A 13,431-nucleotide genomic window follows, 5' to 3' on the forward strand; every position below is an offset into this window, starting at 1 on the left:
GATGGATGGATGGATGATGGGTGGAAGGATGTAATTCATCTCTGCAGGTGAGAAACTCCCATGTCTGTGGTCATCTCTGGTATATGAGTGTGTGAATAAATGGGTGGATGAGAATGATCATGCTGAATATAACGAAGACAGCATTGAGCTCTGAGAACCCAAACACTGCAAAACCATTCATTCTGAAGACAAATGTTATGGATTAAAAAAAAAAAGTAGAATCAGAGGTCAACTTTGTGGGAGCCACCTTGATTTTCAAAGTCTTCTAACTTATATTTTTTATTGTTCAAACTTCTTCTTTCTTTAGATATGCGTCAAGTCACAAATTCAAGTGTTCAAGTGTTTCATAGTCTCAGTGGAAGCTGCAAAAGGTCAAAACACACGAAACGATGCAGGTTGTCGCCACACACACACACACACACGCTCACAGACACAGACACACACACACACACACACACACACACACACACGCCTCTGTTGTGGTTGTAATTCATGACTGTTTGCCCATAAACAGCTGGGGTCTGAGAGCAGGTATGTGTACATGTCTGACATAGCAGTGAGAGCAAAACCAAGCCAGCAGGTAAATCCACCTTCAACACGTTTAGAAAAGATTCTAACTCCTGAAATTATTTTTTTACTACAACAACTACTATTCATAACGCTACAAGCAGTCTTGTGTTTTTGGAAAATACAGCAATTCTAATATCTGCAGTTTCACAGGATGAGTGAGACTTTAGATCAGGGTGTCAAACGCAAGGTCCGTTCAACAAATTTCCCAAGCGGAGCAGGCACAGCAAAACCCTGAGATCTGAGCTGAGATGTTGGTGGTGCAAACTCGCATTATCCTCAGATCCATGCGCTCAGGCTGACTTGATAAAAACATGCATAAGGCAGCAGCTGTGGGCGAAGTCCGGCCCACTCTGGATGAGTTTGGGCTGTATGTGACCCCCGAACTGAAATGTGTTCGACACTCCTGATTTAGATTGAGCTTGAAGACTGTTTATCTCAACACATTTTTTTTAAATGATCTAAAGAGCGTGAAGCAGAATCAGCTGAGTAGATGATGAAGAAACCAGGCGTCAGAAAGCGATGAAGGAGTGAACTCCGAGCAGCTGAATCAACATCATGCTTCAAACGAGGGACGAGCGAGAATTCTCTCCTGCTGACCGTGAGTAAGAGTGTGTGTGTGTGTGTGTGTGTGTGTGTGTGTGTGTGTGTGTGTTAGGGGTTAAGACTGGATTTCATCATTGACATTACAATTACATGAAGGTTAGGAACTGGGTTGCGAGGTCTTTAGAGATTATAGCAGCATTTTATCACTACAAGCTTTTATTTAAAGTACATGGATTAAAGGACAATGTTAACATGTTCCTAAACACTGGATTTGATAGGAGGAATAAATTCTGAAGATCAAAAGACAGAGCCGTGTCTCCTCATGGCCAGCCAAAAGCATGTTCTTGTCTGAGACCTCTGAGGATTTCAAAGCCATGACCTCCTGGAGCTCTGACCCCTGGAACACCAGCTCGGGCTCAAATCAACAAGCAGAACTGAAAGTGAAAAGCAATCCTGATGAAAGCGAACGTGTGCAGCGTTCACCACTAGGGGGCAGCAAGAGCTCTGTGGACCTGCTCCTTGGTCTTGGGACGGTCTGGTTTTGTTTTCAGTAGGCCTCAGTGGGTTTGGAGGTTTCCATTTGGCTTGTTTTTACACAGACTGACCTAAAGGAGGTCTGTTCACAGACCGTCTTCAGGAGACCTTCCTCTGTACGTCCTCTGGAGACAGACCGATCATTTTCCCCTGAACAGAGTCCTTCACCCAGAGAACTGTCGCTCACTGATCCTTTCTCTTTTCCCACCAGTCTCTATGGTCTTCAGAGCTGGTTTGATGTGATAATTCCTGCAGATTAGTGATGGGAATTCTGTCTTTATGGCTAAATGACACAAAAAACAGGGTCGACTCTTCCAGTCCTCATAGTTAGTGCTAGTAACAATGTTCAATGATTCTGTATGAGCAAACACTGAACTGTTAACGTGTTTATGAAACACTTTTAACAGTTCGCTGCATGCCATACGCTATACCAAAATATTTGACAAATTTAAAAGTATGCGCTTTTTTCTTTACTCGTGAATTTATTTAGTTGATTATGCAGTGCGCTGCGCATAAAGAACAAAACCTGACATGCAGGTGTACAAAATATTTCTAGAAAGAGAGATTAAAGTGCGTTAACAACATTAAGAGCGTGATGCATCCCTGAGGTCACAGACTTCCTGTAGTCTTCATGCAGACACCTGAAGACGATTCACCTCGCAGTATAAAGTGAAACAAACTCTCAACACACCGTCCAGCACATTTCACCGTGCATGATGGGTAACAGTAACAGTCCCATTCTCTAAAATGAGAAATAAACATCTGATTAAGTGACTCTGATTTACCTTCAAGAGATCTGTATCTCTGCAGTTGGTTGCTGTCAATAGAGTATATAAGCAACGGTTCAGCAGTTTTCCTGACTCAGCACTTCCTGAACATTTCCATCACTGCCGTGATCAGTCCTTGGTTTAAAAGTGGTTGAAAGAGGCTTCAGTGCTTTTGAACGGGTGCTTCATAAAGTCTGAGTACAGACGCAAGAACAACAGCGTTTATAGGCAGGGCGTGATGAATGTTTGAACCCGGTGGTGTGGCTTCATCATTTCATACAGTTTTCTCTAAAGGTTCACACTCAGGAGGTTTTCTGAAGGATCAGAACAAGAGATCAGGTAAACAGAATCATGTTGGCTGTTTTTTTGGAGTGAAAAAGTTAAAATGAGGCGCCGTTTACACAACAATTCAAGTGAAAGTGCATCGCTTTTGTTTGAGAAGAGTTTCATATTCACACAGTAACGTTTTTAAATCGGTTCAATAGCTGGATTGAACGAGGCCTCAGTCTGATCCACCTCTCTCGCTCTCGCTCTCATATCTTCTTTTCTGGCTTCTCTTCCTTTTCCTCCCTTGTTACCACGGTCACCATGTCTTCTTCTGGTTCTTTCCCTCCTAAAAGCACAGAAACAACACAAAATCATATGCAGGTAATTTCATTATTTACCCTTTGTTTCCGGCTGTGTCTTGAAGCAGGACTGACTGAAGCACTTCTGGAGAGTCTCGGATCTCTGCAGCATGATGAAGAATAACCCAAACACCAGCAGGATGCCGAAGAAGCCTCCGATGGTGCAGCCCACCAGGACGAAGTAGCTCACGCCGTTATCTACATGGGAGGAAGCCAGACGCAATAAATTTAACTAAACTCCAAAAGAAAACAAGGAAATGGGGCGTTATTGTATTTTAATTCTTTACCAACAACATGGAGGACAGCAATGAGACGCGAGGAGTCCAGCGGCTGCTCACACACCACCCTGGTGCCGTTGTCTGAGTAAGACGTTCCCTTAACCGTCCAGACAGCCACAAACTGTTCAGCAGGTGTTTCACAGGTTCCATAGAGCGCCTGAGGAGCAACGCAAGGGAACAGAGAGGGAACAGAGGGAACAGAGAAACCATGGAGGGAACAGAGAGGGAACAGAGGGAACAGAGAGGGGTTAAAAGAATGAGGTTTACATGAATTCACCAGTGACGGGTGAAGACATTTCTATTTGCTGCTGTATTTAACAAATAATCAGTCCATCCTGTGTTGTGTCAATAACGCGCTGTTCATTTAAAATGTATTTTATTTTATTTTATTTTATTGAACATTGACTTTATTTCCACCTTTCCTTTTTGTATCTTCGTTTCTTGTTGTTTTTCTACCGTTGTAATTGTCCCAGCTGTTTGAGTTGCTTTTGTTGTGAGATGTACTATTCAAATGAAGCTCCTCTGCCTTTCCTCACGTTTTACACTAACACTTTAAATGGACGTTGCCCGACTCCAAAACAACGGTAAGTGCTAAACTCAAGCACAAGGTGCTGCTTTTCAAATTTATAGAATTTTGTCAATATTATAAAAATGCACAAAACGCATGCTTTACATCAAGCAATCCAACATAGATACAATTTTTTTTTTGTCGTGCTTGAAGCCACTGAAAATGCAACTCCTTAAAAATGCTGCTACTGGACTTGATAGTTTTAGAGTTTATAGAGTCACCATAAAAGCACTACAACTCGGCCGTCCATACGAACGTCTGTTTATACTTCTCTGCTAATTTTTCTAGCCGATTGTTCTCTGCTCACGTGTGTGGTTTCGTTACATTCCCAGCATGCTAACCACATTGGTTTCAGCTTTCCTTCCATTTCCACGTGAGTTTTCAAAATGTCGGCGTGTGAAAGTGAAACTTAATTCTATAATCTGGCAAAAACGATGCACTTTCACCGTACATGTTGTTTAGTCTTCAGTCTACTTCTGTTATCTCTGACTGCTCATGTTTCTTTAAAGTCCTTCATCACAAAAGTCATCCAAAGTCTCCAAATTTTAACTTCCTGGTATTGATCCGGTTCTTGTTTGGTGATAAACTTTAATTACTTTGGGGGTTTTTTTTCTGTCAGGTGGCAGTTCTGTTTCTTTTATAACTCCCCTCTCACCTCAATAGTCCTATTGACCGATATTATAGATCCCAAATGACTTCGCCCCTCTTGGTCTGTCTGATCCCCCCAAATTCCTGCTTAACAACTTTACAGTTTGATATCTGTGACATTACCAAATTCAGCTTTTTATTCCCCACTTTAATTAAACACAGATTTCATTTTGACCTTTGTGCCTGAATCTGAGTTTTCTTTCCTGAAAAAAGTACCATCATTTTATTGCAATGACCATTTTCCAAGTATTTTAATACTGTGAAGGTGTGACAAACACAACTCTTTGCACCGATATGTATTAAAAACAACTAAACCTTGAATATAACCTGAAAGAATATCACAGCGTTGCAGTGATCATCACCTGAGGGATGTATTCCACATCCTCTCCTGGGCAGGTCAGGCTGTAGTTTCCATAAGAGAGCGTCACGTTCGGGGATCTTTTCACCACTCCACAGCGAAACACCGCTGACTCTCCCAGAGCCGCCGTGACGTTGACCGGCCGTGTGCGATACACAGCAGCAGCAGGAGCTCCCTGAGCTGAAGGGACGGCGGAGACGCAGGTGTCAGAAAGGGATTAGACAGAGAAAATACATCACATGTCTATAAAACACAGATCAGTGTGGAATCCAGCTTGTTATTACAGAAAAACATTTAGCTTTGAGTTTGACCTTTGAGCTGTTGATATATGCAAATTGGAGTATCCACCCACGTGCGTCACTCACTAAAGGAATTCTGCCTGAAAGCCGAGCCTCTCAGACAATGGTCCAGTGAGAATAAGGAAACAGACATTGAACATGTAACCACCTGAGGACGGTGTGCTCAGGCGGAGGACGACCAGAAGCAGCAAGGAAATATGTGAAGCACTCCTCAGCTCCTTCATCTTTTCCACTCTACTCTGACGGTTTTTATTCCATTGATTACCTGTAAACATTGAAAACACTGTTAAAAAGGAGTCCACAAATGTGATGGTGTCCAAATTGTTTGGTACATTGATTATACTGAAATAAATCAAACATTTTGTGATGTAAAACCTACAGAAATGAACTAAATGACATGATTAGAGTGGATTTTGTAATGTAACCCAAAACTAAAGCTAATCAGAAACAAACAAACAATAACTCAATGAGAACAATTTTAACAATCTTTCAGTGACAGAAGTCAGGAAGTGTACTGATAACAAGTCAAAATGTGTTTCTAAATCAGTGTGGATGTAATCCATTCAGTGATGGATTTGTCAAAACAATCACCACTTTGTTTTCACAGAGTGTTAGCTGAGGCTTTTGGAATGGTTCTTCACATTTTCGGCCCTCCAAAAAACTATAAAATTATCAATACAGACCACAGCATGAAGTGGAATTCCCCCAGCAGCTCTGGAGCAGCTTCCTGGAATGGAAAAGATGAATCTTCTTTAGAAATAAATCCTCTCTGCTGTTCAAATTAAATCCTCCGCTGCTCGCTCACAGTCCTTCTGACTGTGACACATATTTGTGCCCCGAAAGCGCTGAGATGAATTTCCTCCGTCTCTCTCACTCGCACAAGGCACCTGAAGGAATCCGCTCGTGTTCCTGATTTGCCAGTCGGATTTCTTGTCACAAGTAACAAACAGGTTATGCAAGCCCAACCCGACCAATAATAGCAGTGAGGTATTCAGGGTTTTCTTGTAGCTCATTCACACTCTCTCTCCTTCTCTTTCTCTGGTTAACCTATAAATCCTGAACCCAGGTCCTTACCTTCACCACTGCACAGACATTGTGTGTCCAGGTGGTTCAGCTCAGCTTCAGCAGTTTGGTGGGTGTTCAGATCCCGGATCCTGCAGAGACACTTAAGGATCAGAAGTTGTTTCTGGACAGTGGGAGTTTTATATCACACACACCAGTCCTCCTATAAGAAGGCTTCTTTTCCTTGTTTTTACAAGAGTATGTAGAATTTTGGCTTGCAAATAACTCACTTTCTAATCATATAATTTTGCACGCACACGCACACACACTATTCCCCCCCTCCCTCTGTATTCTCCTGGTTTCTTTTAATCTTCTCCGTCATGGAGAAAGACATGTAAATACTGAGGCCTCGCAATTTTACTTTCAAATGTCTCAAATCTGTCTGAAGAACATGTAAGTGGAATTGCTGCCGTCAGAACGGGAGCAGAAACACTCCTTCCACCCATCCATCCCTCTGTTGAGTTCAAATCAGAGTCACAGAGAGCTTTTGAGCTAAATGTAGACTGCCATATATATTTCAAGCCTTTAAAATAGCTCATAATGTAAAGTATTGAAACCCTTAAGGAGAAAATGGCAGTAGATCTACTTCGTTTCTTCTGAACTCTCCTAATAGTGTCGTAGCTAAAAATATGAAAAAAATACAAGTTCAACATGAAATCAATTCTGATGAAATTTTCTGGTTGCAAAAAACAGCAAAATTTCCAAAACACTTCTCCTTTCCACTTTTTCATTCAGCGTGTGTTTAGAAATAAGCCTGTCAGCTTGGATTAGAGGCCAGTTCCATAGCAGCCAGGTAGCTAGCCTTCATGTTAGCATCATCGATATCTTAGCTCGGGGCTCAGTCTTGTGTCCAATAGTGTTAAGAAACTGTCTGACAACCCTGCTCTCAATGAAAGTTTTAACATTTTTCTAAATTGTGATTTATTACAACAGTAAAACTTTCATAAACACCATCTTGAACATCAGACGCTGTAGCAGCTGGAATCACAGGTAGATTTATGGAGAAGCCTGCAGCCAAGGCTTTGGGGAGAGTCTTGTTCTCTGCCGAGCAGACAGAACAATATGAACACCCTGGAGCAAAACACTCTGTCTAATGTCTTTATAATTACCCTTCTTAAATCCTATTGTGATGCTGTGCAAGTTTTTATTTGTCTCTCACGGCTCTCCCTGCTGGAGGCTGCACCCAGTGACGACGAGGGCCTGGAACTTTGTGTTCGGACGACTTTGACGTTGAAATTGAAAACGGGTCGAAGTTACGCCTGATGATCAGTAAAATATGTAACATCACACCACATTCACACTGAGTAAGTCTCAGCTTCCTGCTCTGGAGGGTTGAGTTTTGCTGGTGATTCTAGATAACCATCTGCTTCTCCTTTCTGTGGTAGATGTTTGGGTCAGGTTTGGGCGGGGTCCTCCGACCCCTCCCATCAGGAGCTCGCCAATCAGCAGGCAGACGGTCAATGATGCATCAGATGTTTTGGTGTCACTTTGTCCATTTTTATTTGGAGAGGTGGAATGTATAACCAAAGTCCAGACCTCGAAGCGACTGCAAGATTTTGTGTTTTGAGGAGATGATCGCACTTCTGCTCTTCCTGATGATGAAGTCAGGTAAGGGGAGTTTATTTTAAATATACATTAAATTTGATGCTTGACAGTTATCTCGCTTCGGTGCACATGTTTACCGTTACAGGGTCTTATCCATTGAGCTTCCTCTGCTTAATGCAGAGTGACTCCGGGGACTTTCCAAAAATGCAAATATTTGCAACCCAGTCAAACCAAACCTGTCTGTTTTTCTCACTTTCTGTGACAGTTACCTAAAACCTGTTGACACTGTGTGCATTCAACTGAAAGCTTTCAGTGCTGCAGAGAGGAGGCCTCTGGGATTTCTGCCTTTAGTCGAACTTTAAATCTGGAGGTGGCACAGATTTGAGCTGTATGTGTATGAAAGCTATGCTCAAAAAATGACACCACATATGAGACGTCCGACGTCAGCTTTAGTATCTAGGAGCACACTGTCAGGCAATCAAACCAAAATACTTTGTGATTGAATTAGAAGTATGAAAAAGGAAAAACAATTTTCAAAAAAACACACACATATATTTGCATATTGTGCACAAGCATGCACACACATCCATCCTTCTGCAAATTCTTCACAGAAAGGCCTCGACCTCGGCTTGAACCCACAACACTCCCACTGTGGTGAAATCGTCAACCACTGTGTCACCACACACACATATACAAATCTTATGAAAACATGTGATGGAATGAACAATGCAGACCGGAAACAGAAAAATATATCTCTAAAACACACAAACATACATAAAGAAACACACATATTTATATAAAACTAATGAAATACTAAAAATGTGTCACCTGGTCTGTGTTTGCCTCTGTATGTGCTTCCAATCTATGAAGCTGATAGACTGATGTTCCTTGATCCCTCAGTGGGAACTGACAGTGCCGCTCCCTCTGTCACGTTTGAAAACCCAAACTACTGCGCTTCGACGGGGTCGACTGTGGAGTTCAGGTGCTCCTACAGCTACCCGGCCGGACACATCATTACCAAGACAGAATGGTCCAAGGGCGGTTTAGAGCGGGGCAGATGGTCCCGCGTGGCGCTCTCACTCCTCCCGTCGTATCAGAACCGCACTGAGTACCGGGGAGACCTGCAGCACAGCTGCAACCTGGCCATCCACCGCCTGCAGGAGAGCGACTCCGGACATTACCACTTCAGGTTTGACACGAACACGCACGGATGGCGCAGCAGAGGATCGACGCATCTGCTGGTCACAGGTAAAAGCCATTCCAGGCCGAGTTTCGCTGCTCAGTTGAAATGTTTCCAGCTTTTCTTCTCTTCCTCTGTGACTGTCAGAGATGAAAGCTCGAGTTCAGCCTCAGAGAGTCAGAGTGGGAGGCAAGGTGACTCTTCACTGTCAGACAGACTGCACGCTTTCCAGCACGGTCTGGTTCAAGAATGGACAAAGACTAACTCAAACAGAGTTCCAGGCTCAGGCAGAGGATGCTGGGAAATATGTGTGTGCAGTGGATGGACAGGAATCAGCACAGTCTGAGCCTGTGAGCCTGGATGTTCAGTGTGAGTAAAGCTACAAGGACACAGTTTCTCTGCTGAAATCATCTTTATCTGGACTTTGACTCAATCCTGGTTATTTACCCCACAGATTCTCCTGTTAATGTTAGTGTGGAGGTGAGTCCCGCTGGGGTCCTGACGGCGGGCCGGGCTGTGAATCTGACCTGCAGCAGTGTGGCGAACCCGGCAGCCGAGCGACACGCCTGGTTCAGGGTCGTTTCGGGGGCTCACCTCCAGGTGGGCTCCGGCCGGGTGCTGCGTCTCCCGTCTTTAGAGCCCTCCAACACCGGACTGTACTTCTGCCAGGCCTGGAACCGCCTCGGGGAAAACAACTCCACCGCACTGCTGCTAACAGTGGAGAAAAACAGTGAGTGTGACGGGGAAGATAAATCAAGGACACAGGTCAAATAACTCAGGCGTTACAGTTCATACTGTATGTTAAAAAAATAATTAATTTGAATTAAAAGGAGAAAGGATGAGCAAAACTGAAGAAATGAGAAAGTTATCCCACAAAGTCAATGAAAGAATCCTCCTCCTCTGGTTTCTCCAGGAATACGAGAATTACTGTGAGCTGTTCAGACTGAGATATACTGCAGGTTTCAGTTATGTAAACATTCACTAGTAGAGATTTCTGTGAAATACATCAGTAAATTATAAATTCACATTTGATCGCTGTGGGTTTTGTTCCTCTGCAGATCTCTTTTTTTTCTTCTCTCCCTGATCACAGTTCTCCACTTCATCCTCCTCACTGGGATTGCCATCAAAGTGTCCGTTGTGCTGTTCGTCCCTCTGGCTTTTATTTGGGCTTGGTAAGTGGAAGCAAAGACATCAGATGGATATAGATCAGATGGTTCAGGTTTACACGTGTGAAAATGTGTGAAAACGTCAAACGTTTGTTGCATTTATACACTGGAAATATTGCAACAGCGCGCACACACACCCACATACACACACACCCACACGTACATGGCTGTGGTCAATAGTTCCTCGGTAACCGTGACATTGACCTTTCACTTTCACTTGAAGTGTTGCTGTGTAAACGGGGCCTGAAGTTATTTCCTGAGTTCTGCATTTCATGAATTTCTTTCTTTAACAAGGAGGAAGTGTAATTCTACCGAAAAGAAAAAGGTGAGGCGCGTGACTCGGTTTGGTTTTTATTAGCCAAAATATTCCGTTTGAAACAAAATGTGATGTTGTGTTTTTCTTTCTTCAGAAACACAGTCATGACTATGAGAATTCCAGGTAGTGACACTTTATTTAAAGAGTCAAAGTTTAATTTTCTGATTTTGAGAGTTTGGTTTGAAATGTTCTTATGTTTCATCCCTAAAGGAGACGACAGTGTAACTGCCCGGGGACGGAGGTGAGACGGGTTTCACTCTGAGTAGAAAAGTGTTCACAACGTATCTAATCGCTGATTTCTTTCCGAAGCTCGACCACGACTATGAAAACGAACGACCGGTCAACAGGTGAAGTAAAACTCGAGCAGACACATTCACGATGCGGGAATGAGACTGGCAGCAGGCGTCCTGGCTGGTTGGATCAGAGAGAGACGGATCTTCTGTTCCTGATGAAGCTTCTGGAGACTTTTGAAGCTGCTCTGCAAAAGTACTGAGTTGAGAACATTGTGGTGCGTGACGCTTCGTACAGTTATGGAAAAGATCGAGTCTGAGTGGATTTATGTCTGTTTGCTTGAAATAACGAACTGAATATTATTTGTTGGAAATTTTCTGAAAACTAAGAAGTTGCAATTGAATATTGTGTCCTAATAATGTGCACACAGATCAGCAGATCAGTTAGTAACAGGTGCATGCATGTTATTTTGGTTTGTTTCAGTCATTATCAAAGTGTGATATTTTCAACTGCAAGTGCTTCTTCACTGCTCCTGCTCCCATGACGAGGGTGCAATCTCCAGCAGCATGCAGAACGCAGCAGTTCATGTGTGACTGGAAGAGACTGATTCATGAAGTAGACACAAAACATGGAGAAGTCTTTTAAGTCTAAATTTAAAGGTTATTGTGGCACTCAAGATGAAACTGCTCTGTTTGACATTTCTGGTCAAAAGAGTTAGAAACGTCAAGCTGAAAGCAGACCTGCAACAGTGTTTGTCTTTCTCTAGTTCAGCCTGAAACAATCGGCACAGTACAGTCAGGTGGATGGACGTTATGGAAAAAGACAGGACCTTTTAGCTCTTCAATACCTTCAAAAGTACATCAGTGATTAATATCCACTTCTCTGGAGACTATTCATTGCTGACAGTGTTTTTGCCTAAAGAGCACATTGTGACTATATCAGGATCTGCTGCCCCCTTCTGGTCATAGCGCGCATGTACATTTTGTTGTGATTGATAAAACCTTCATTAAAGTTGGCACCTGGAAGCTAACCCAGGCTTTTTATACTGCTGTACGGTCTCACCCACTTTCGAATATCTGTTGATTCCTCCTTGTGTGATTCTCAGGAAATTAACAAGCATAACTGAGTCATTCCCCCAAAAACAACTTTTAATACATACTATTTATTATTATTGTAGAGAATAAATGTACACTCAACAGCCCATCTTGACAGAAAAAAAAAACAGAAATGTAGAAATTTTTGCAAATTTATGAAAAAAGAAAAACTGAAATATTGCATGGTCATAAGTATTCAGACCCTTTGCAGAAACATTCATATTTAACTCATACCCTGTCCATTTCTTCTGATCCTCCTTCTTTAGTGGTGTCCAGCTGTGTTTAATTAAAATGATTGGACTTGATTAGCAAAGGCACACACCTGTCTATATAAGACCTTACAGCTCACATGTCAGAGCAAACGAGAATCATGAAGTTGAAGGAACTGCCCAAGGAGCTCAGAGACAGAAAGCACTCAAGTGGCCTCCATAATCCTCAAATGGAAGAAGCTAGGGATGATCACAACTCCTCCTACATCGGCCGTCCAGCCAAACTGAGCAATCGTGGGAGAAGAGCCTTGATGAGAGAGGTAAAGAAGATGGCCAAGGCCACACATTAAGCAGGAAGGTGAAGCCATTCACTGATTTTCTTAAGTTGCAGACAGCCACAGCGCAAACATTTCAATCCACACAAGATATTTGCTTTAGAACTCATATAGTCTTCTTACTCTTCCACTGTTAAAATGGCGTGCACACATTTCTACATGGAAAGACACCTAGCATTCCATTTTCTGTTTTTATTAATTGTGTTTTCTTTGAGTTCGCCTGCTGGTGGGAGGTTCCATCTTGGAGGGGCAAAAAGTGTGATGGTGGATGAAGACCCTTTATGGCAGAGACCACCTGCTGAGCTGGACCATGTGCTGCCATGTCGGAGGGGGGTTTTGACTGGACTTAATTTTCCCCACAATTACCCATGGACTGGGTTATTTTTTTGGTTCCTCCTCTTCTTTTGCTTGGTTTAGTATATCTATGTATAATTGCTCACAGGTTATTCTGTTTGGTCAGTTTATGTTAATGTAACAAAGTTTTTTGAGGTAATTTTAAATTTGCTCTGTTGACCTCATGATTTAAGAACTCATGTTTGTGTTTTCTTGTAAATAAAACAAAAGGATTTTTTTCAACAAACTGCTCTCATTGCTGGACTGTTTGGCCCATGACAGTCATATTTATTGTGACTCTTCAGCTGCTTTACAGGCTATTTCATGTGGATTTTCAGGGGCTTGACCAGACATTGTAATGGAGATTTCCTTTTTTTCCGCTCGTCAGACAAAGGTTTTTTCAGTCTTTTGGTTCTGCCATCTTTAGCACCTAAGGGTGGCGTTGCTTATGCTAGCGAGGGTTTCATGTTTGTTTTACGCGCTTTCATACTTGTATTCCCGTATGAGTGCCGTAAAGCAGGATTGTTCTCGCGAGATGTAGTCGGGTCCACTCCTGCAAGTTGCAAGTAGGATTGCACCGATACCGATACTGGTATCGGTTGGGACTCCAATACTGCTCTAAAACGCTGGTGTTGGTATCGGCAAGTACTAAAAATAATGTGCCGATACCATTTACTGATTCTCGCATTGAACGTGAATGCACCACCACTTCTCTGGAGGTCTCCAAGCCGGCCTGGGCGCACCGCGCGCGGGGACCTGCCGCGTTCCG

At 42.9% G+C, this 13,431-nt stretch overlaps 2 protein-coding genes across 2 annotated transcripts; one reads left to right on the forward strand and one right to left on the reverse strand.

Moving 5' to 3' along the window:
* Window positions 1-1,306: 1,306 nt before the first annotated feature.
* On the reverse strand, window positions 1,307-6,092 carry LOC115397341 (uncharacterized). Its single transcript, XM_030103588.1, has 6 exons — window positions 5,875-6,092; window positions 5,340-5,456; window positions 4,897-5,072; window positions 3,328-3,475; window positions 3,116-3,238; window positions 1,307-3,027 (listed from the first exon to the last, which is right to left on the reverse strand). The coding sequence occupies exons 2-6, from the start codon at window positions 5,413-5,415 to the stop codon at window positions 2,948-2,950; spliced, it is 603 nt and encodes a 200-aa protein (XP_029959448.1). The 5' UTR covers window positions 5,416-5,456; window positions 5,875-6,092; the 3' UTR covers window positions 1,307-2,947.
* Window positions 6,093-7,100: 1,008 nt separating this feature from the next.
* Window positions 7,101-12,832, forward strand: LOC115397340 (carcinoembryonic antigen-related cell adhesion molecule 6-like). The gene is made up of 10 exons (XM_030103586.1): window positions 7,101-7,557; window positions 7,639-7,861; window positions 8,699-9,046; window positions 9,126-9,347; window positions 9,433-9,708; window positions 10,069-10,150; window positions 10,439-10,469; window positions 10,555-10,583; window positions 10,671-10,701; window positions 10,770-12,832. Exons 2-10 carry the CDS (start codon window positions 7,825-7,827, stop codon window positions 10,809-10,811), a joined length of 1,098 nt encoding a protein of 365 aa, XP_029959446.1. The 5' UTR covers window positions 7,101-7,557; window positions 7,639-7,824; the 3' UTR covers window positions 10,812-12,832.
* The last annotated feature ends 599 nt before the right edge of the window (window positions 12,833-13,431 follow it).

The sequence above is a fragment of the Salarias fasciatus genome, chromosome 11 (assembly GCF_902148845.1).
Source record: "Salarias fasciatus chromosome 11, fSalaFa1.1, whole genome shotgun sequence".
Lineage (NCBI taxonomy): Eukaryota > Metazoa > Chordata > Actinopteri > Blenniiformes > Blenniidae > Salarias > Salarias fasciatus.